This window comes from Euprymna scolopes, chromosome 17 (assembly GCF_053919585.1).
Source record: "Euprymna scolopes isolate OS-2025 chromosome 17, ASM5391958v1, whole genome shotgun sequence".
Taxonomy (NCBI): Eukaryota; Metazoa; Mollusca; class Cephalopoda; order Sepiida; family Sepiolidae; genus Euprymna; species Euprymna scolopes.
Window position 1 is genome coordinate 47,928,986 of NC_136498.1, and position 23,738 is coordinate 47,952,723.

At 34.6% G+C, this 23,738-nt stretch overlaps 1 protein-coding gene across 5 annotated transcripts in view; it reads left to right on the forward strand.

Annotated features, from left to right (window-relative positions):
- Positions 1–23,738, forward strand: part of LOC145296741 (tetraspanin-18-like) — a 576,197-nt gene that overhangs the window by 227,274 nt on the left and 325,185 nt on the right. The window contains exon 1 of one of the 5 annotated variants that reach the window (XM_080142771.1): positions 17,240–17,388. The exons of 3 other annotated variants lie outside the window; for them this stretch is intronic. In XM_080142771.1, coding sequence (XP_079998897.1) covers positions 17,350–17,388 — 39 coding nt within the window. In that variant the 5' untranslated portion in view covers positions 17,240–17,349. Of the gene's footprint in view, positions 1–17,239; positions 17,389–23,738 lie in introns of those variants that run through there. One more of the 5 variants, XM_080142777.1, reaches the window with a different exon arrangement.

Genomic DNA, 23,738 nt, shown 5'->3' on the forward strand with positions numbered 1-23,738 from the left:
GAAAGAAAATTTGACGTCTTACCGCTACTCCATGACGCGACCGGAAGTTCGGAACGTTAAAATAAGGCAAAGTCAATCCAACCGATACGATGACTTGCAAAAATGGCTCGCAAAAAAATCAACCGCTCCTTGTAGAAAATTACCCAGTTGAGGGTGAATGAATTAATGTTTTTGGCTCATTGTTCGATATTTGTCGTCCGAGACGTTGTGCTTAAGAATGATACCAATCTCATGAATCCATCGCCTTTGTCGAAAGTTGTAGACACATACATATATGCATGCATACATACATACATGCATACATACATACATGCATGCATGCATACATACATACATACATACATACATACATACATACATTTAAACATACAGGTGAGATTTATATTGTATATGATTAAAAAAATTATAATTTCCAATTCTTAAATGAATATCATTAAGCAACTAGATAAGAAAAAAATAATTACAAACAAACTGCAATGTAAATTTCCGATTCTTAAGTGAATTACTATAAGCTAAAGTTCTGCTTCCACTGGAGCATGTTGCAGTAGTTACCTCTGCTCTACTTCCTCTTCTATTCTAGCTGCCTGCCTCCACTGCTCTCATAGTCACATTAGTATGTAAAATTGAATATGCCTCAGCTGTAATGTAAAAACGTTTCTCGATTCTCAGAACAGTTTGTTCCTCGTGGCACCACACACATAACCACCTGTACTAAAGTGTATTTCACTCTTCACGGATGAAGGTGGTTAGTTTAAATATTTTGAAGCCTATTTACTCCATAGTATAAGTTCTCCTGAGTCTTTTTTTCCACCGCTGAAATGGATCATCACCCGTTGTGGGTAATGATAACGCTATATAATGTCCAAGTTCTTTTGTGCGCTTATGAATACCACGATTTACTCCTTTGGGGTTTAAATTGTGATTCTTGCATTTCTGTTTTACTTGCAGTTGCAGTCTTCAGACTTAACTCAGCCTCTACCTCCTCTAAGTTTCGATTACTTATTGTCGGCTCAGTTGAGCTTAACTCCTCAAGCATGCTAGAAAGATACAGTCTTATTTTCACGTTGATCTACTCAACTCTCAACAAAGCTTGAAAAAGTGTATCCTGATTCTGCTTCATTATCATCAGTAGAAAATAAAAGACGTAAAATCCAATTCCTAATGGTGTTTTCAATGGCATTTTCTGAAATAAAAAATGTGAATCTTGGCTCTAGGAAAATAGACACGCACAAGTTTTTTTTTATCGATTAGATTAGGTAAAAATGTTTCCATTGGTTCACTGAATTGTTTAACAGTGGTAAGAAGCATTCCATTACAGTCAGAAATATCAAAATTATATTGGACAGCTTTTTTTTTACAGAAATAACGTCAGAGCTAAAATTTTGTAGATTTTATCATTGATATGATTGAAGTTCTGTTACTTGATTGTTTGGTGATTTCTTCAAATAACTTTTTTAACAAATCCCAAAAATGTTGAGTTGTTAGAGTAGGAATCTTATTATCAACAGCATACACTACAAGAGGGTTTCGTTGTTCTAAATCCTTTTTCAGCATATAATATGTTGCATCCTATCGTGTGGTCACATTCTTGAATGAGTTTTGTAGCAATATTTAGGACTCAAAAATCGGGAAGATATTTAATTGGTGACCACATCACCAATATGTGACACAAGGTCAGAAAGTGGGGATCAAAGCAAGCTCCTCTAAAGGAGGGGCACTCTTGCAATTACAAAAATTGCCTGAGTATCCTCGTCGATATTCCCCGGTCGGGGCGCCTCAGGCAACAAGCAGGTTCCCGGCCCCGCACCTGTAGGACTGAGTGTCAAGAACGGATCCTTGACAGGTACTTTACCCAGTCTCCAAGCAACCGAAGTCACTGGAGACTCATCCCATCATGAAAGACTGTCGGGCTGAAGAACACCGCCTGAGTATTACTCAGGAGGTCCACCCTCCCAGGCCTTGCCACCCGGCTTTCGTGTAGGGCAAGTTTATTGCTTGTTTGTAAATGTATCTAACATTTTTTCAGTGAAGTACTGGATGATCTTTTCTAATATGGTTAGATTATTAGATTAGCTGTGGTTTTGTCAAAATTTTCATCCCTTGATATGATGACTTGATATAAATCGCAGATAAATGTGTTCTTATTCTTGGAATATGCATCGAAATACTTTCAGCAGAAACTGGTAGCCATAGCGTTGATGGTTGTCGTCAATATTTAATTATTTTTCACGTATTTAATTTACTTATGCCTGATATCTAATTAATAATTTATCTGAATATATATATATATATATATATATATATTATCTAAACCAGAAAATACAAATATATGTGTAATAGTAGCACGTGTATTACTGATGAAGAATGCTTTCTTTTCGGTTTGCACGCATTCGAAATTCACCGTACAATTCCTCAACGTAAACTGAAAGAGTAACAATTGCCTATGACGGTGATATAAAGTTCAAAATAATGTTAATTCGATAAGAAGCGAAAGGAGAAATTTTTTTCTTATATACTTACCTCTATTTTTTTTATGGAAATCGCTCCAGACAAGGCATAAAGCCACTTGACGTAAGAGCTAAAAAATGTGCTTCAAGGTCAAAAACTTGTCAACGGTAAGTGTTAGATGGAATAAATTCTGGTTCAGAAAACAGCTATTCTTTCTTCTTTGTTAGACACATCGACGTTGCCCAGAAAAATTGGAAAAACCAATAAACTCTTGCTTCTAAACCTGAATCGCCGCTCACGTGACAAATTACTCCAGCATCAGTACATTAGCAATGAATATTCTTAACACATGTAATGGTAGAACTCGTTTCTTATCTATTTGAATTTGCCTAGTGAAGATGCTTACTTTTTCTTTACTCCTTTTTTTTTTTTTTTTTTCATCAGTCAATTCTGTAAATAAACATCTATTAATAGTGCGTCTTGTCCTACCGATAACAATCCCCGTTTACAACAATGGCGGCGAAGCGTTTTCAACAACTCAAGTGAATATGCTTGCATTAACAGAGAAACTTAAACCAATACTGGGGCACCGGGCGCAATTTTAACAAATAATGTTGCAGAAAAAGTCTACTATCCACCACAAATCGGAAACGCCCTAAGATATAGTACTTCTGGCATACCCGATGAGATACGGCACGGATCGCTTTTTCTTGCCTATACTATATTTAAGAATATTTTTTGAGTTTCGGGTCTGCTTCCCAGTTGAATACAACATGGCTGTTTTCAAGTCCAATGTAAAAAAAAATTCTTCTTGAACCGCCCTCTTTAATAATCAAGTCATACCAATTGTCACGATTATTTATTATCACGAACTCCTGTTTTCGAAAAATGCTAAAGATACACTGGCCAACTACCATCATTAACACAGATATCTGAGGGAGAACCAACCAAGTAGCAGTAGAGGGAGAGAATAGAAGATGGCGATTGATTGGGCTCACCCTGAGGAAAAAACCAACAAACATTACACTCCCACGCCCTGACCTGGAACCCTCAGGGGAAGAGGAAGAGAGGCCGACCGAAGAACACCTGGAACAGAGACCTGGAAGCGGACGCCGGAGCGAATTGCCCAGGACTGTGGACGCTGGCGGGCTGTTGTGGATGGTCTATGCCCCTCCAGGGGTTCAAGGCCCATCCAGGGGCTCAAGGCGATGATGATCATCATCACCATCATCATGGTATCGCACTGTCATCTTAGCGACAAAACTAGGATACTTAAGTATGGAAGCAACTGTTTAAATTTGAATAAACGCTATTAGGAATCCCGGCGTTGCCCGGAAATACATCAGGATATCTGTACTTCTGCTCACTTAGAGACATTTAATATCTTTTGAGGACAAAAAGTCCACCCAAAATCTCTCTATAACAGTCCACCCCTTCACTCCCACAAATAAAACAGACAAAATGTGTCTGTATGTGCATATAAGGTTGTATAGCCAGAATTGCTTTCTAAACTAATTAACAGCTCGTTATGAACTTTGGAAAACAGTTGCATAAGCGTGGCTGCTGTAAGCAATATCTAGTTTGATTAAGTGTCATGCAAAATGGGTAACGAGAGATCGACACTTGTCATGAAAATTCAGATATCTCCGATTTTTATTAAACTTTAACAATAGATTTCTCAAATTTCAGTTTCTGGAGAACGCGTCAAGTGCTCGAGGATAAATTTGGAGATGTGCCAAGAAGATGAGTCAAAGTTTTTCAAAAGACTGATTACACAAAATGAAACCTGGGTCCATCACTATGATCCAAAGATCAAAGCCCAGTCAATGCAGTGGAAACACTTGGGCTCACCACCTCCATAAAAGGCAAGGGTGCAGCCCTCCGCTGGCAAGGTCATGCTCGCAGTCTTCTGGGACCAGGACAACGTGGTGATGACAGATTTCCTGGCAAAGGGTACCACAATTACAGGAGGCTATTATGCTTCACTTTTGAGGAAATTAAGGGAAGCTATCAAAATCAAGAGGCGGAGCAGGATCAGCAAAGGTACCCTCCTCCTGCAGGACAACGCTCCGGTCCACAACTTGCATGTCGCCAAATCAGAAGCACGGGCGTGAGATTATAAAACCCTGCCCCATCCTCCCTACTCTCCTGACCTTGCACCCTCTGACTTTCACCTCTTCCGAGCCATGAAGTTGTTTTTGAAAGGAAAGCGTTTCCCAGATGATGCAGCCTTGGTTTCTGAAGTCACGTCGTGGTTGGAGGACCAATCTGGGGTGTTCTACAAAAACAGTCCCCAGAGCTGCATCAAACGATCGGAGAAATGCATAACTCTGGGTGGTTCCTATGTAGAGAAAGACTAATAACTGTGCCAAGTTTCGTTGGTCTACTACTATGGGAAGTGGGGCATTACTTATTGCACGCCCTTCGTATCTTTATAAATTTAAAATGTAAGTGTTTAAGCTCCAGAAAAGGCATTAAACCACTTTATGTGAGGAACAAAGTAGAATGAAAGCTCATTATAACAAAGCAAAGCGTTGTCTATTAGCCTTAGTTTTGAAAAAAAAAAGATTATTATGTAGGACTAATACAATCAGCTGGAAGAGTTCCACAAGTCTGCAGTTCTTGGAAAAGGATCTACTGGAAAATGAAATTGTATTGCAATGAGGTATCAAAATAGTGAATTGACGAGGACACTAAGAAATAACGACTAAGACTTACAACTCATCATTCCAAACACACACACAAACATTAAATCAGATATTGCTATATGGAATAAATACGTAACATTATCTATGCGACTGTATTGAATGATCTTTGCTTAAAAAGAAATATACTAGAACCTCAAAAATAACCTAAAACTTGTCCATGAAAGAAATTAATATTAAACCGGTTGTATTAGGGGCATCTGATTTAATCGAACAAAAATTTTAATATATATAAGCTGAACGCCTGTGTGTGTGTGGTCATGAATAGGCTCCTATATGGTTGACTATTATAGAAAGCTGATCACATATAATGATAGAAGATGTATCGAGACACAGGAATGCGTATGTTTGATCTGGTAGAACGGTGGTTCATTAAAATTGTGGGGTCTACGTTCGCGCCTGGTCCACAAAGTATGGAAATAAAAAATTTAAAAATAAGAAAAACGTTTACAAGTGTTTTTTGATATAGAGGTACATAATAATACTTTGATGAGTATGTTTTAACTTAAATAGGGATGGTATAATAAAATTGTGGGGTCTGCATTCGCGCCTAACCTACATGGAATAGAAATAGGCACAAACTTTAATAAAAAAAAATTCATATCTATCTGCGTAAGTATACTTTGATAATTTTGTTTCAGTTTGAAGAAATATGGTATAATAAAATTATGGGGTGTTCGTTCGCACCTGACCTCCATAGAATGGAAATATGTCACAAAGTTTAACAAGGTTTTTTTTATATAGATCAACAGAATATTGTGATAAGTGTTTCAGTGTGAACAGGTATGGTATAATAAATTATGGGGTTTATCTATTTTATTTTTACTTTCATCATATTTTGCTTTGGTTTTGATACCCCTAAATTCGAAGCTATCTATTTACAACCCTTCCTTTTCATAACCTATCATAGTTTCATAAATCAGAGTCCATTTTCCGTAGGCTGTTTTTGAACCCAGTCAACGAGGGTACTTTTGCTAGTATATATAGAGAGAGAGACAGACAGAGTAGACTAGACTACCCGTATATGTTATAGCTAGCTATGGAATAGTGAGTATACAAAATTAATGTATAAAAATGCAAGTGACTATACAGATATAATGTACAAACGCGAAGAAATTTAATGTACGCGCGCGCGAAAACAAACCTGGCGACCAGTGAAAACAATACGAAATACATTGGATAATAAAGATCAATATAAGTATAAACAAAAGCATTCGTGAAAGATATTTTTACCAAAAAATCAGTTCGTGTTGTTTAACATTATAAAAACTTTTATTTATATTGTTTTAGATTTAAATACGTTCTGTATAAATTGTTTAAAATTATAGATAGTTCTCTTTATATTCTTTAAATATTTAAAAAGAAAAGTTTTGTGTATATTGTTTAAAATAAATAAAAAAATGTTTATTATTTAAAAAAAAAAACTATTGTTTATATTGTTTATTTTTGAAAAAGAATTTCTGCTTATTTAAAACTTAACTTCTGAAAACGCCGATATTATTGTTTACATAGTGTTTGCATAGTAACATAACGGTGATTAGAGGAATTTGGCTCCTTTTATGTGGCATAGGGATCGTGGGTATTTTCCACAATAAAAGACATTAAATCGTAAACATTTATTTTGCCTTTGTTTGAAAACGAATCTTACTTGCAATGAAAAATACAAATAGTATTCATAAAATGCCGATGTAAAAAAGTAAAAGGAAGGCAGCTTTGTTTTTATTTGTCTATTTTAAACGCGAAAAAAATTGTCGATTAAAAAGAAAACTTTCGTGCCTATATTACCTTACTTTATTTATTTACTTACGCATGTGCAGAATGTTTCACATCGGAAGCGGTAGATCCGATGGACGGTTTCAACGCCCAAGCAAAACGATTTGAGTTTTATAATATAACTAACATGGATGTCCGGTGTTGTCCGGGTGTTAGAGGTGTGTGTTGAGCAAAAAAAAAAATAAACAAGAAAACTGGTAGTAGGCAGGCAGGCTCGAACCCGTATCGCGAAGGTGTAAAAGAATGTGAAAAAAAAAACGTGACGTCTTTGCTGTTGCGCCCATCGTCAAACCGGAAGTGACGAATGTTTAAATTAAGGCTAGTCAATCGAAAAGAGGGAATGACTTTCGAAAATATCGGCGAAAAAAGAAACCCCTACCTGTAGAAAAGTGCCCAGTTGAGGGTGAACGAATTAATGTTTTTAGCCAATTTTTCGATATTTGTACTCGAATAGTTGGAAGTTTAAAACGATACCAGTTTGATCAGGTTCCTATGAGTCTGTCAAAAGTGTTCGGAGGAAATACACACAAATAAATAAACAAACAAATATACAGACGTTTTGGATGTATATTATAGATAGATAGATAGACAGATACAATTATTGAAAGACCTATCTGTAGCGAAGTCCAAATAGAAGCTCTTAAAAGGACAAAGTTTAACTGCAAGAGTTCTGTGGAGTAAATCAAACTCAAAAAGATATCAAGTGTTAACCCCATTTGATCTCTAAGAACTGATTGAACTAAAATAAGTTTAAAAAAAGAAAGGTTTAACTGTGATAATTTCGGAATTCTCTTTCTCATCACCGTAATGTTGCATCTCTGTGTCATTTTTACAAGTATTTTATTAATGTGTTTTGATTAATTCATGGTACTTGTGACCGGACGACGTACATTTGACAGACTGATCCAACAAGGAGCAAAATCTCACCCCTTTATTGTTGCGCATCTACTCTCTTAGTTTATTCCCTCGTTCTGCTAGACTTTGGAATTTCTTCCCTTATTCCTGCTTCCCCGAATCTACTAACCTACAAAAGTTTAAATGTAATGTAAACAGAAATCTCGCTGACCAATCCCATCCAGTCCGTTGTTAGACACGATTCTAAGTGGCAAAATGCTTTGTTTGTGGTAAAAAAAAAAACAACATTTTTTTAGATGAGAATAAATTTGGAGTATTCTTATCTTCCACTACGTTATTATAGCAACGTTTCCGCCGATCTAACCTCCGATCTTCTTCACGTGTGTCTCCTCGAACTCGAGAATCTTAATTAAGATCAACATGTAACAGATGAGAATGATGCAAATAGCAAAGTGCAGTATCTGTTTTGATAATACACTCCACCTTGTCTGTCCTCCGTCAGTGGTGAAAAATACTTAAAGACTGGGGTAATTTAAACTTTTGTCCCAGCTCAGGTCTGGATTTTGCCCACATTAAAAATCGACCTGTGTCTACTTCTCCCCTCCTCTTAGGAAGGTACGTAAATAGCGCGGCAGATAGAATAGAAACTATTAGAAATGTAAAAAAAAATAAAATAAAAGGGGAGTATCTATTTGTAGAAAAAAAAAAAAGAGAGAGAGACAGTAGTTGTCGGCCTTCATGAATTATGTTTTATATCCAGCAGTCCAGCACATGTCGCTACATGTCAATGAGGTAAAACAGAATATATATATATATATATATATATATATATATATATATAATATATATATATATATATATATATATATATATATATATATATATATATATATATATATATATATGTGTGTGTGGGGGGGACCACAATGCATCTGCCTTTAAATATTAACAACTTTATTACAATGGACATTTCGAAAAGTCGGTATAGTCGTACATCTGTTTCACTATTTTTTTTGTGTGTGTTTGTTTGTTTTCTCTTAAAATAAACAAACTTCTGTTTAACTGTTTGTTTTGTTAAACAAGGAGAGTAGGGAGTATTGAGTCTAACAAGATCATAGTTGGAAGTTGTAACATATGGACAATAGAAATACGGCCGATATAATCAACAGAAAAAAAAAATGATTATTAAACCGTGTCAATTCGTACTAGTGAGACCTCCGGAAATTCCACCGTTAATCGAAACGAATAGTTTTAACTAAATATCACAGGGTCGGCCATAAGTAACTTTTGTTTATAACATTGTTGAACGTGAGTCATTTACAAGCGGAAAGTATATTTTTCTAGCTTTGTTGCCGCTGCTGCTCAGATGACGTTGGATGTGTACGCTAAAGTACAAGGGTCGTCCCAAAAGTAAAAATTATTTTTTTACTCGAAATGTTGAGAAGCTACGAGGACGGGAGTGGTACCATCATAACGATCAACACTTTTCTGCTTCAGAATCTATTTTTCTATATAATTAGCACCATTCTGAATGCACTTTTGCTGACGATGAACCCTGGCTTTGCATGGGCGTCCGGAGCGCACTTTGTCATACAAGTGTCGTTCAAAAATAAAGCCTCTTATTTTTTAACTCCAAAGTTGAAGAACTACTAAGACGGGATTGGTGGCATTAAAATTAGCGACCTTTTGTGTTCCGGACTTTATTTTTTTTTTTTTTCTATATATAGTCATCACTATTCTCAGTGCAGTTTTATCAAGAGTTCAATAACGCATCTCTGCTTCTGACGCACGCCCATGACAGTGGTTGCGTTCTTAAAGTCTCACATTGTCGATATCTGCAATAGAGAAATGAAACTTTCAGGCCATAAATATAAACATATATTTGGAATCCTTTAGGATGAGGCTTCATTTATGTATTCATTCTTTTCTGACTCTTATCTTAATCTTCATGGATGTTGTTTCGACAAGTTTCGGCCAAATCGTCCTCTGGCGCAGTGAATATAGGCGTTAAGTCTCTACGCTTCCAGGTGTGCATTGTCTGAAGTAAGCGCTTTACATCATACCAAAACAAGCCAGAGGATTAGTTGACCAAAACGTGATAACAAAACAACAACTATGGAAGGCAGTAATTACCTGAATACAGTTATAAGACTCAGCATTCCTGTTTCGTCGCGGTTCATCACATGAAGAAGGTCAGAGGATGAGTTGGCCGAAACGTGGTGAAACAACAACAGATGAGGATAACAGTTCGCAAAAAAATATATATATTTCAGTCATCATGAAAATGCAAGTTACAATCCTCTCTGATCCATTCGGGCGGAATAGACATTTTTTTCTTTGTTTTAACTTAAGCTTCGGCACTATTTTTGCTACAAATAAATGCTTTAAAATACGTTACAACAAAAAAAAACCTGTTCAGAGAGAATAGACGAGTAACTTATCTCATCTTTAGTAACATTTATTTGTTATATATATTTGACCACTTTTTGTTTCGTTATCTTAACTGCGTGGGTTCCCTCTATCGTGCTAGAAAAATACTCACACATGAGAATATCCTATATACTTCTACAAAGCCACAATTCATGCTTGCATGAGTATTGTTGCCACATCTGGGCTGGGTCACTTAGCGCTAGTCTCTCTCTCTCTCTCTCTCTCTCTCTCTCTCTCTCTCTCTCTCTCTCCCTCTCCCTCTCCCTCTCTCTCTCTCTCCCTCTCTCTCTCTCTCCCTCTCTCTCTCTCTCTGTTAGATAGGGTCCAAAGAAGAGTCTCCAACCTAATAGGTCCCGCTTTGTCGACTAAGGTCCAACCTCTGTCTCATCGCCACAATGTTGCATCTTTGTACTTGTTTTCTAAGTATTTTAATGGAACGTGCTCTGATGAACTTATTTCATTTGTTGCCCCTCGACGTGCATTTTTCGAATAAACCCGCTGAGAACCGAAATCACACCTTTAATTATTGAGGTCTCTAAATGCCAAAAAGCTTCCTACTCTAATAGTTTCTTCCCTCGAACAGCTAGACTTTGGAATTCCCTTCCTGTTGCCTACTTCCCTGACTGTACTGATATGCAGAAGTTTAAATGTAACAAAAACCAATATCTTTATCTTTGAGCATGGTTCCAAATAGAAGCCCCTTACGTACAAGTGGCGATATGTTTGACTGTTAGTTATTCGTATTATTCGGATTCATCGGACTACTGTTCTCATCTTGAATGTGATTTTCACTACGTTTCGGTCGACGTAACCTCTGACCTTCTTCAGGTGTCACTTGTTGAACTCGGGAATTTGGCCGGAATTTCGAGCGGAACCCTTTATTTACTTCACGAGGTTAGCATACTTTTGTTCCGTCAGCCATGACTGGTTAGAGGTCTTAAGTAATTCGCAATTGTATTTTTTCGGCCGCCCACACTGAGGATTGAACCTTAATGAGAATATCACTTTTTACAATTGATTATTCCAGGTACTCTAACCACTGCGCCACGAGTCCTTGCAAAATTCCATCCAAATTACGAGTTCGACAAGATACACCTGAAGAAGGTCGAAGGTTACATCGACCGAAACTTTGTGAAAATCACACTCAAGATGAGAACAGTAGTCTGATGAATCCATATAATACGAATAACCAATCCCCCCAAAAAGTTTAGAAATTGCTATTAGTTGTTACCTATTTGTCATTATCGCCCCTTTTTTCCTGTTCAGTTTTGTTTTCGTTTAATCAGCAACAAGTGATGACTCCTCGGTGAATCCTTTTATTTTTAGCTTCTGTTGAAGTGAAAATGCCACGTCAGCTAGAGAAGCTTCTCCAACTTTCATAGAATAAGAATAACTGACCGCGTTGGTCATAGGGCATGCAAACAACGCCAGGCGACGCATCTACGTTTACTGTCCGACCTCTGGTTGAACCTGAGCCAAAAAACGTGGCTCAGGCAGGTTGGTAGTGAGGGTAGTAGTTGTGGGTAAGGATAGAGATTTGGTATCACCCAATGTAACTTGGTGTTCGTTTGTTCTAGCGAGATAACGGTCTCGGTGGGAGAAACGAAGTGGGGGTCGGGGGTGTTGCGCCGAACATGTAGTCGTACTAATACTACTAATGTAGAGAGAAAGGTATATCTATATGTTAGCGGGTGGGAAATACTCTTTGTGGCTGGCAGGAAAATAAAAATGAGGTATGAAACAGTTGTCGGGTAAAGAGAGGTAGGAGTTGGGGTACAGGCGAAAGTTACCTTGACGTGCTTCCATCATTCTGCAACAAGCTTCGAAACTTTCATATATATATATATATATATATATTTGTAGGTTGTAATTTTTCAGAGGTAAGATAATCAGTGAAGGATAACGAGGTTAATACAACAGTGCTCAATATCAAAGTAGAGCAAGATATACTTTTATTTGTTTTTACATAAATAGTAATGTATTGCTACACAGCCATGAGCATGTTTCGAAACTAGAGGCCTCTTCAGGCGGTCTTGTCTATATGAAAGCAAATTTTGCAACTATATAGGCAAGATCACCTGAAGAGGTCTCTAGTTTCGAAACATGCTCATGACTGTGTAGCAATACATTACTGCTTATGTAAAAACAAATAATATATATATATATATATATATATATATATATATATAAAATACATGTTTATTTTTATTTCTTATTTAGAGGCATATAGGAATATAAAATGTGTGTATAAATATATTTGTGCAAACATTATTGGCCACATATGCGCATACATGTTTCAGCTGTGATCTCTTCTGAAATCGAATTTCTTCAGACCTCGAGTATGAATAATGTTTATAAATAAAGAAATATATATTATAATATAGCACTATTTGTTATACAGGGCACTACTTTATAAACACTGGAGTTTCATCGGATTAATATCTGAAAATAAAAATACAATAATACTATCCATATATTTTATACTATATTTATTTTATATATATATATATTTTTTTTTTATTCAATGGATACTATACTTTAGTAATGGTTTATATTTTGTATTGATTAATGGATCGCTTACATTTGGTATCTTTATAACCTTACAAGTTGAGTTTTTCCTGTCTTCGTGAAACTGGAAGTATTGATAGAATCTATGTTTATGTATTGTGTAATATGGTATATGATTTTTTTGTTTTTGTTTTTTCTTTTAATCCAATTTTTTCACAACAAACAAGGCACAGTGCCACTTTGGAGTAGGCGGTTACCATCGGGGACATAAGTGTCAGAGATATTATGACGGGAGATGAGCAGCAAGCAGCAACATGTCTGTTCACATTACACTTGAATTTCTGCATGTCAGTACCCTTGAGAAAGCAGAATCCCGAAAGAGAGTTTCAAAATTCTGTGGAAGAATCTATTAGAGTAGAAGGCTTTCTTACACCTAGGGGGTCCTGTATATGACCTTAAACTGTATCCGATGATAAGGCCCAGCTTGCGGGCTTCGGGGAGTGTGGCGCCACCCTTTAATTGCCTTTGCTCCCAGGTCCACTCTGACCCCGAGTGGTAGTACCTATTAAGGTCCAAACTATCGGTTAAATAGAAACTGACTTGAATAAACAAATATATTCTATTAAAATATTGTTCCTCAAAATCAACCAAGCCAACTACACCTAGGGATCTCTACTACTGTGTAGGGGTGGGACTTAACTGCTTGTCGGGTGTGTCGGGGGTATTTACTTCGAGGGTTGGGATTGTGGATTTGACGATCCAGGTTAGAGTTCTGTAGCGGTTGCATTATTTTCACTTACAGCTATGTATTAAGTAGTAGAGTAGACCGGACTTTCAAGCCTTAGTAGTGTAACCAGTGTAGAAAGGAAACTAAATAGAGCCAGATTTCTGTTTGCCATCTGTATATAGAATAACTGTGCAGGAGATGTGTGGTTAGGGATTGTCTAACCATAGCTTCATTATATACCCCTCGTATGTACTCTTACAAAGAGCGGGCTATCTATTGTCTCTCGAAATTGAAGGAGGTGAATTTAATGTGTGCGGGTGTGTGTGTTGTAAAAGATAGGTAAAAAGGTTTATATATAAAATAAATTACTTTATTTACACATACATAGTTGGCTACATATGTGCAGACATGTGTCATCTCTGATCTTGTTCGAAATCCAGCTTCCACTTTTACAAATTTGTGACGTAGTCTGATGTAGTTGGATTTCGAACAAAATCGCAGCTGAAACATGTAGTCAACGCTGTGAAAACATAAGAATATAAATTATAATGCAATTCTCCCAGCTATTGAGCACTACCTGATTAGCACTGGATTTTCTTTTGATTCTTGGCCTTTTGACTAGGAGCAAAGTATAGTATCTGTTCTGATACTACAGGTGAAGTGTACTATCTGTTCTGATTCTACACTTCACCTTTTCTGTCCTCGGTCAGTGGAGGAGAAATACTTCATGACTGAGGCAATTTTTATTTTTGTTTCTATCCAGAGTGCCCCTTTTTGGGAAGCTGGATTTCCCCACATTAAAAACAGACCTTGTGTCTAACACTGCCCTCGTGGGGAGACAAATAAATACGAACATCTGAGAAGCAACAACAATACAAGTACTCTCCCTCTTTCTCTCTCTCTCTCTCTCTCTCTCTCTCTCTCTATATATATATATATATATATATATATATATATAAGTGTTTTTTCTAAGGATGAAAACGATGTTACTATTTATATTTTATTATTTCATTTTTATATTTCAAGCAGTCTTCCGCTCTTGGTCACAAAAAAAGAGCGGGAGACCGTTTGAAATATAAGAATAAAATATTAAATACAAAACACCGTTTTTATGCTTCAAAAAATTCCTCATAACCTTTAAATTACTATTCTAGAAGCATACCTGGACTTTTAACATATCTCAGTGAACGTGCCTGTGTGTCTGTCTGTCTGTGTGACTGTGTACATTTTCCTACGCAATAACTCTGTTAATTTTAAGTCTTCAGACTCGAAATTTGATATACAGGGTACTGAGATTTGGAAAAATCTATGTGATCCGTTTTCGGCCAGAAATTTCGCTGTTAAGGGGTCAAAGTTCAACGATTTGACTGTTGAGAACTCTACCAAACTCCTCCGAAACTTTGGGGTCTAAACACTTGAAATTTTAGATATAGGTCCCTTGGGCATGGATCTAACTTAATAACTTGATTTGAGTCCCAAACAATAAATTTAAAAGGGTCATAATAGTGGTCATAGTTTAAAAAAATTGACCGGTTTTTTTTCTTTTTTTTTCTTTTTTTGCTCAGCATACACCTCCAAACACACGGGCAACGCTGGGGCTGGGCACCCATGCTAGTATATATATATATATATATATATATATATATATATATATATATATATATATATATATATATATATATATATATATATATATATATATGCACCATTCTTTTTTTCTCTATTGTTTTACTAGTCTTAGTCAGTATATATCATGTGTGCGTGCGTTTTCCATCTGTCTATACATCTCCCTTTATACCTCCCCCCCTCTCTCTCTCTCTCTCTCTCTCTCTCTCTCTCTCTGTCTCGATATTCACCCTCTCCTTCTCTTTCTCACCTGTTCTATTCATATTATTTTTACTTTTTTTCATGGTCAGGTGAAAATGCCAACATTGAAGATGTTGATGTCTGACTATGTCTACCATCCGTTCCGTTTTTCTTTGTTTATTTTATTTTTACTTTGGAGATGGATGTTGCCTTTACTCTGCACCCCCCACTTCCCCTGTCTCTTCCCTCCCTTCCTCCCTCCCTCCCTCTCTCTCTCTCTCTCTCTCTCATACTATCTTTACTGACAAATAATGCGTAAGAAAAAGAAGAAAAAAGGTGTTAGCAACGTTCTCCATTAACTCCTGTCGCGCTTGAAGTCCTCTCATCCAGTTTTATTTTCCCTTTCGTTTTCTTCATCAACTTATTTGCGACTTTACAACTTTGTTATTTTCTTCGTTTATTTATTCGTTTTTGAAAATGAGTTACTTATTACTGGACATCATCCGGAAACTGGCGAGAATGAGACCCTCCATCTTTGGCTACTACTTGAAAAAGTGGCCATCATCAGCATCACCATTATCACCGAGTCATCAGGTTGAATAATACTAATAATGATAAAGATGAACAATTCTCTACCACTCCTGCGAGCAAACGCAGCTACTTACTACATTATAAACTTCCTATGTATTCCTTGAAGTATACCGGGGCGCGGGGCGAGGAGCTTGATTACCATTCCTTAACTTTGCCGCTTGTTTCATGGACTTATTTCTCTGCTTCCTTCATTTCTTTGGAGTTATTTAAAAAATCTGATACTGTTATATCGTTCAAGACACCACAGCAACCAACCGGACGAAAACAAACTCTAATAAACTTTCGGATACCTACTGCGACTGCGTCTGTTTTTTTTTGTTTTTGTTTTTTTTTTTACCTATTGGTCCGTAAAGTTTCTAGTTTTCTAGAAAAAAAACTTTTGTATCTATGTCTTTTCAATGTAAGATATATATATATTTCATATTGTAGTTATTACTTATAAACATATTTTATTTATTTTGGGTTGAAAATCAAAAAAAAAAAAAAAAAACAGAACGTGTCATATTGATACAGTCGTCCGTCGCAGTTATTTATTTAATTTTTGTATTTATATACTAATATGACACACTCTATTGTTTTCACTCATATATAAATAAATACATATTGTCAATTCATGTCGACTGTTGTACGAACAAAATATTTTTTTTTTAATTCGCTCGAGTTTATCGAGTTTATACCTATCTGTAGCAAACATAAGAAAGAAGATAAGTAATTATTTTGTTATCAATATACTTTATTGTTAGATTGTCGACATGGGAACATGTGTACAGAATTGTAGTTCATATACGTATATGCTCTGATCATCTCGTACATAACAAAACCGTGACTTGTCGACGTAAACCTAAGAATTCACAAATACTCAGCAGTTCTACTAATAACTGCTGTAGTTTTGAGCACTATTGGATCGAATATCAAAAGTACAGCATAAGTTCAACCTATCCTCTCCCTCTCTGTCTGCATCTCTTTCTTAAAACACACACACACATACACACACAATACATACACACACATACATACACACACACATATATACATATATATATGTATATATATATATATATATATATATACTTGTTCAGACAAACTGTTTCAGTGTTTCACTGTATTACACCTCTTCAGTGTGGATAAACAGACACCTGCTCCAACCCAGAGCAAAACTTACGACCGTCTAACCGACAGTTTGCGATTCTGATATCACTGATTAAAATTTAAATCTAATACCTCATTTTGATTTTTTTAAAAAAAGTCCAAAACCTATTAATTGTTTTTTTTTTTTTTTTTCATTTCATTTTTTTTTTTTTTCAATTTTTTTTTTTTTTCTAACAAGTTCTTTTTTATATATATATATTTATTTTTTACATTACAAGCAACAAAAAATTGTTGAGTGTCTTTAAAAAATACTTTCTGACTTTTGGATTTACATTTATTCACAACGGATTATATTTACAAACGTTTGCATCAGCTTGGATACTGTTACTATTGTTGTTATTGCGAACAACTATCACGATGGGTCGTCACTGGGGATGTTGCTTTCGTAAAAAATGGGTAAGCCATATTTTCATTTAACGTTTTCATTCTTATTCAGAATTAAACCGAAATTAAAAATTTAAAAAAAAATTCTGGTTGATATACATATCCGTACCGGAATATAAGTATCATATTCCAAAAATCACGTAAGTTAAGTAGTTTTATTTTTATAAAGTAAATCATTTTTAAACGATTTAATGCGATTAATGTGAAATCGCTAGCATTACAAGGCTTATCTCACAAGTTTGAATTATTGTGAAATTATCTGTCCTTGTTTTTTTTTTCTTTTTTTTTGCAATGGCCGTACGAGACAGTCCCTTTTTACTTACTCATAAAATTTGGTTTTCATTTTAAAAATAAAACTATTTGATCAATTTTTATGATTTTTGGAATATGACTTTGTTTCATGACGAGAACGTACATCATAAATATTTTTTGTTTTTTTATGTAGTTTTTTAAATTATGTTGAATTCTAAATAAGAACTAACCTGTCTTTATATTTGTAATTTTCATGAACAAAGATTTTATAGATTTTTTTTTGTTTATTTGTTTTCTTTTTATTAAACCTTTTTTATCAATTTATCACCAGGACCATTTATCAAGGCCAAAATCAATTCGATGTTATGCATTTCCAATATTTTAATAACATTGAATTTTCTTGTTTCTTTTTTTTTTTTAACCCTTTACCGCCAGAATTTTTTTTTTATGTGATAAATAATTTTTTTTATAATGAATTTATGTTATTCATGACTCAAGAGGAGAGGATGAAGGATAAAAATCACCAACATGTTGAACGATGCATAGACCTGGACTTCGAAAACTAGTTGGGCTGACAAGCCATAAGAATAAGAAATATTTCCTATACATATGTTTTTTTGTTTTGTTTTGTTTTGTTTTTTGCAAGGTGACTTAAAAGTATAATTTGACGGTAAAGTGTTAAATCTTTCACTCATTTTGCTACGATCATCGAAGTTAAGCGATCTATAGCCTGGTCAGTAATAAAATGGGTTACTGTTTATAAATACCAGGTGCTGTATGTTGGAGGAAAGCGAAATATTGTTTTTAAAAATATAACAACCCTGAAGATTCCTTTAGCACATATTTCAATATTTTTTTTTTTTTACACAGTGATCACCGCTTATCAAGGCCCGGAAGCCACTCAGGGATAAGGGTTATTGCAAGTACATTACGTTAGTGAGGAGATTTGCTGAAATATAACCTGTTAATATTCTCAATGATCTATTCCCTGCTTCCTTTGTTTAAGCTCGTTTTACTTGTTGGTCTATTTGTCTCCATCAATTCGCTGTTATAATTCTTCATTGTAATGCAGCTTCCTATTCAAGTAATTTATGTCCAAGGACTGCAAAATTATGGAACTCTCTTCCTGCTCACTGTTTTCCTTCTACTTACAGGCATGGTCTTTTCAAAACTTGGATCAATAGACATCTCCTGTCTTTGCAACAATCAGCTTTCGTTCTTCTTAGCTTCTAACATCAAGTGGCTTCAGGCCTTGTCTCGAGTGATTTCCATATAAAGCAGGTCCTGGATATGACCTTAAACTATATCCGATGGTGAGGCATCAGCTTGCGGGCTTTGCGGAGTGTGGAGACACCCTTTAATTGTTTTGCTCCCAGGTCCACTCTGACTCGGAGTGGTAGTACCTATTAGGGTCTCAACTATGGGTTAAATAGAAACCGACTTGAAAAAATAAATTTATTCTATTTTCAAAATAACTGGATTCGGCATTAAATAACCTGAAAAGGGTTGATGTGCCGTAAAACAAAAACAACTAACAAAAACAAATCCACCCAGGTGCTGATACAATGATACGGCTTGAGATCTTCTGTTCTCAATTATGTTGTGAAGTTCTCCGTAGAGAGTATGCAACTCGTTATTCGTTCGTTTGTCCTTTATCTTTTGATGAATCAGAAGAACAGGTGACTCGAAGTGCCCAGAAAACGGTGTCAGATCAAAACTTCGCATTCCGCTTACTAAACCGGACTTCCGAAAAAAAGTTTTTTAAAAATGGCGCAAAATAAAATACGCAAAAGTTTTATACTCATGTTTTTTAAATATCCTTTACAAAAATAAGTAATGATTTTTTTTCATAAAATAATAAATAAAATGTTTTAGTTTCACTGCATTGAATTTGTTTTTAGTAGTATAACAATGTCTTATTTTATGAGTTATTTATTTCATTATTTTCTTTAAATAGAATGAATTTTATTTTTAGTATCATAAAAAATATATTACTTTATGAAATAAAGTATAAATGAATAAATAAATAAATTATTGTTCTTTTTTATTTTTTATCAAAATAGAATAAAATGTTTTTGCATTAAATCCATTATATACTAGTTGGACACTCGGCGTTGCCCGGTTGTATAATACGTACAATACGCTTAAGCATGATATTTTAATTTATGGAGATTGCGTATGTATAATTGTAGAATCAATCGTCTATTGAATATTATATAGTACGAAGAATAATTTGCCTGGTGGACTAATTCGCAAAAAATAAAATAAAATAGCAATAATAATAATAATAATAATAGCAATAATAATAATAATAAATTCCGTTTGTATTTCTTTATAATATCATGTCAGCTGATATTTTGGGCTTGACGATGAATACCCTGGAAAAGTTACTTCTAATTAGTTTAGTTTTAAAATATGCAAAGGAAGAGATAATTTGCGGCGATTTTAAATGGTATCCTTTCTTTTATATTAAATTGAACTCATTAATTAGAATAAAATAAAATGGTGAAGTACACCCAGGTTTGAATAAGGGATCGTTCGAGCTGTAGTCGACTGCTCTACCGTCGAGCTATATCTGCAGATGTCAATAATTCTTGTGTGTGTTTTTAAGAAGAAATGATTTGCTAAGATTTTATTATCCCTTGTTACCGGTGTAACATAAAATATTCCCGTGTAAAAATTCTTTTTTTTTTATTTTTAAGAAAGAAAGACTATTTTTAGGATCGGATTGTTTATCAAGGCTCGAAGGCCACTAGAGGACAAGGGTTAAACATTTTCTTCTTTTTCATTTTCATTACAAGGTTCTAAAGAATTCATTATTTAAAACCTGTATTCCAACGAACTTCAGTTTCTTTTTCTATATTTTTAATTAAATGCCATGTTTCTTATTTTAGATTCTTTACAAAATAGTAATCTCACATTTTTTTGGTCGCTGTTCAAATATACACTGACTGTGTACCAAGTGAAAGCGTTACGTATACAATCAATCATCACTAGTAGGTGTATCAGAATTTTTGTAGGAATTTTTGACACCCCTAACACGAAACTGCGAATAAAATATAAAAAAAACTCGTAATTTCTCCTTTAAAAGTGGGTTGTTTATTTTCTCTATAGGTTATACTTCCAAAATAAACTATTAAAGTTGTTTTAAAAGTAATAGAAATATGTTTTTTTTTGTTTTTTTAAAAACTAATGAATTTTACGAGTTAAATATTTTTCAATTTTTAAACTTAAAAAATCTATCAAAATCTTTCTATTGATTCTATTTTACGATATTTTCAGGGTCAATGTGAAATTTTATCCTCTTTCCAATAAATCGAATATAATATTTTAGACAAATGCTTTTTTTTTTAATTCACGCCTCACCTCCATTTTCAAGTGTCTATTAAAAAGTAAATAATTAATTTACTCATCAAAGTTTTATGTATCACAAATTGAAGAGAAAAGGTCAATAAATAATATATTAAAATTTAAAACAAAAAAAAGTAGTGTTTTTTAGAAATTTACCTGTAAAGTTCGAAGTTTAAAACCTTTATTTTTAAACCATGTTGTTTGGGTTTTTTTTTTGTTTTTTTTTTTAATGAAATCTTGCTCCTTGTTCCTTTAATTGAAAAGATTAGGGCTTGAATTACATTTTTCGAGTAGTTATAAGCTTGGAAAGACAGGGGGTCGAATAATTCACGCCTCCCATTTTGAAATGTCTATTAAAAAGTAAATAATTAATTTACTCACCAAAGTGTTATATATCACAAATTGAAGAAAAAAGGTCAATAAATAATATATTCAAATTTAAAACAAAAAAGTAGTGTTTTTTAGAAATTTACCTGTAAAGTCCGAAGTTTAAAACCTTTTTTTTTTTAAAAAAACGCGTTGTTTGTTTTTTTGTTTTGTTTTTTAATGAAACCTTGGTCCTTGCTCTTTTAACTGAAAAAAAATTAGGGCTTGAATTACATTTTTCGGGGAGTTATAAGCTTGGAAAGACGGGGTGGAATTATTCACTATTTTTCACGAAATTTCTGACACACCTACATCACTAGTAGCTTTGTTGGTGTCGAGCTGAGGTAAGTCTTTGTTCCCCCATCACCAAGATATAACATTTTCGCAGGCATAACCGTCTCTCTGAGAAGGGGTTAGTTTATTGCTAATTGCCAGAGATGCCCCTACAGAAGAATCATCACGGGTTTGCTCGGGCATGTAATGTAGACCAGAGTGCGCTTATCCTAGTGCACTGGTTTCTTAAAACCTAACCTGACCTTGTGTCTTACGTCCTGGCCAGGAGTTGAATCATATGTACTGAGTGAAAACGCTATATATTGTATTTAACCACTGCAATTTAGATGTTATTTTCCATTTTATTGTTTGATTTTTGTTGATATGTTGGGGGGGGGGGCTATCGATTAGGCACCAACTATAGTAAGTACGATATCGCAAATCCACCTCTATTGTTGTTGCTTTTTTAAAATGTTCTGAAATGAGCGTCATCCTCCATATATTTAACACGATTTAACTTGTTCCGTTTTTTTTTTTTTTTTTTTTTTTTTTTTTTGAGGATGCTTCATTATTTGGCGGACTCATATCTCTATTCTCACTCGGATGTTATCATCACAGCGTTTCGGCCGATGTAATCTGCGACACGTGGCGCAACAGATAAAGTGCTAAATAATGATCAGTTCTTAGCGACAGTCTTCTGGGAGTTGCTGGTTTTGCTCCTCGACCTTTCTCGACTATTTGGCGTGGTGCCAGTCGATGCTAACACTACACCACTTTTTGGCAGATAGTTTACTTATATTTTTTTCTGTTTTAGTCTTCTAGGGTTTATGTCGTGTTCCTTTTTGTTTTATTCAATACTAGCGGGGTGGGGTACCCGGCTTTGCCCGGTCGTAAAATACGCTTAAATATGAGATGTTAATTTGTCCAGATTTCGTATATAATATTATTAGAGTCGTGATTTCAAAACTACAAAAAAAAATAGTGGCATTTCTAAACTTTTGAGACGAAGATTGCTTATTCATATTATTTGGATTAATCGAGCTACTGTTCTCATTTTGATCGTGATTTTTCACAGCGCTTCGATCGATATAACCTCCGACCTTCTTAATTGGCAGATAATCAATCGGTAAATCAGTAATCGGTGGATTAATTACATTTTTTTTAATTAAAGTTTAAATCATTTCATCAATGCAAAGTGACTCATCAGATAGCTTTGACACAGTAATTGATAATTTATCTTTACAATCCCGAGTTCGATGGGATACACCTGAAGAAGGTCAAAGATTACATCGACCGAAACGTTGTGAAAATCACATTCAAGATGAGAACAGTAATCCGATGAATCCAAATACGAATAAAAAAAATAGTGTTTGGGCGCCATCAGCTAGAATCGAAAGCGAAGGCAAAACTGTAGCATTCAAAGCTGGTGACGTTACCACGATCCCAACGTGACACACATATGAACTGATTAAAAATAAATTAAGATGAATGTACAAAATTTACTACGTTTTCTTCAATTTTGACCCCTTTTTGGCCCTTTAAAACTATGTTAGCCGGCTAAAGACCCATAAAAGAACGATCCATAAAAAAAATCCAATCATTTGTGGCCCCTAGCGCCGCTCTGTGCCTTTTAGTTTCGGAAGATATAGAGTTTGACAATATGGAGACAGGCAGACAGACAGACAGACATAGTGAGTTTTATATATTAGATTATTATTAGTAGTATCTAAATATTAATTTACTTGTCCATACGTCTAGTGTCACAGAAAAATCATCATCGCAAACATTAATGAATGAGAAACGAATTACCTACTTTATAGTCGCTCTTTTTCAGTTAAAAATCACTAAAGCTATTTCTTCTTCAAAAATTTGCAAAAAACAACATGGTTGCCTGTTTACGGTTTCAAATTGGCTATTTTATTTTATAATTAAAAATGAGTCATGTTGAGAGGAGATGGTTAATTTTTTATTATAGTTTTTTATTTAAAAAACATACAAGTAAATTGACGTCTGTTCCTTTATATATTCAAGAACAATGTGTTGTGTGTTTTAATATGATTGAAAAAAGTCTAAATTTTTTTTTAAATTAATTCTTTTTAGCTTTAAAATGTTAAAAAAAA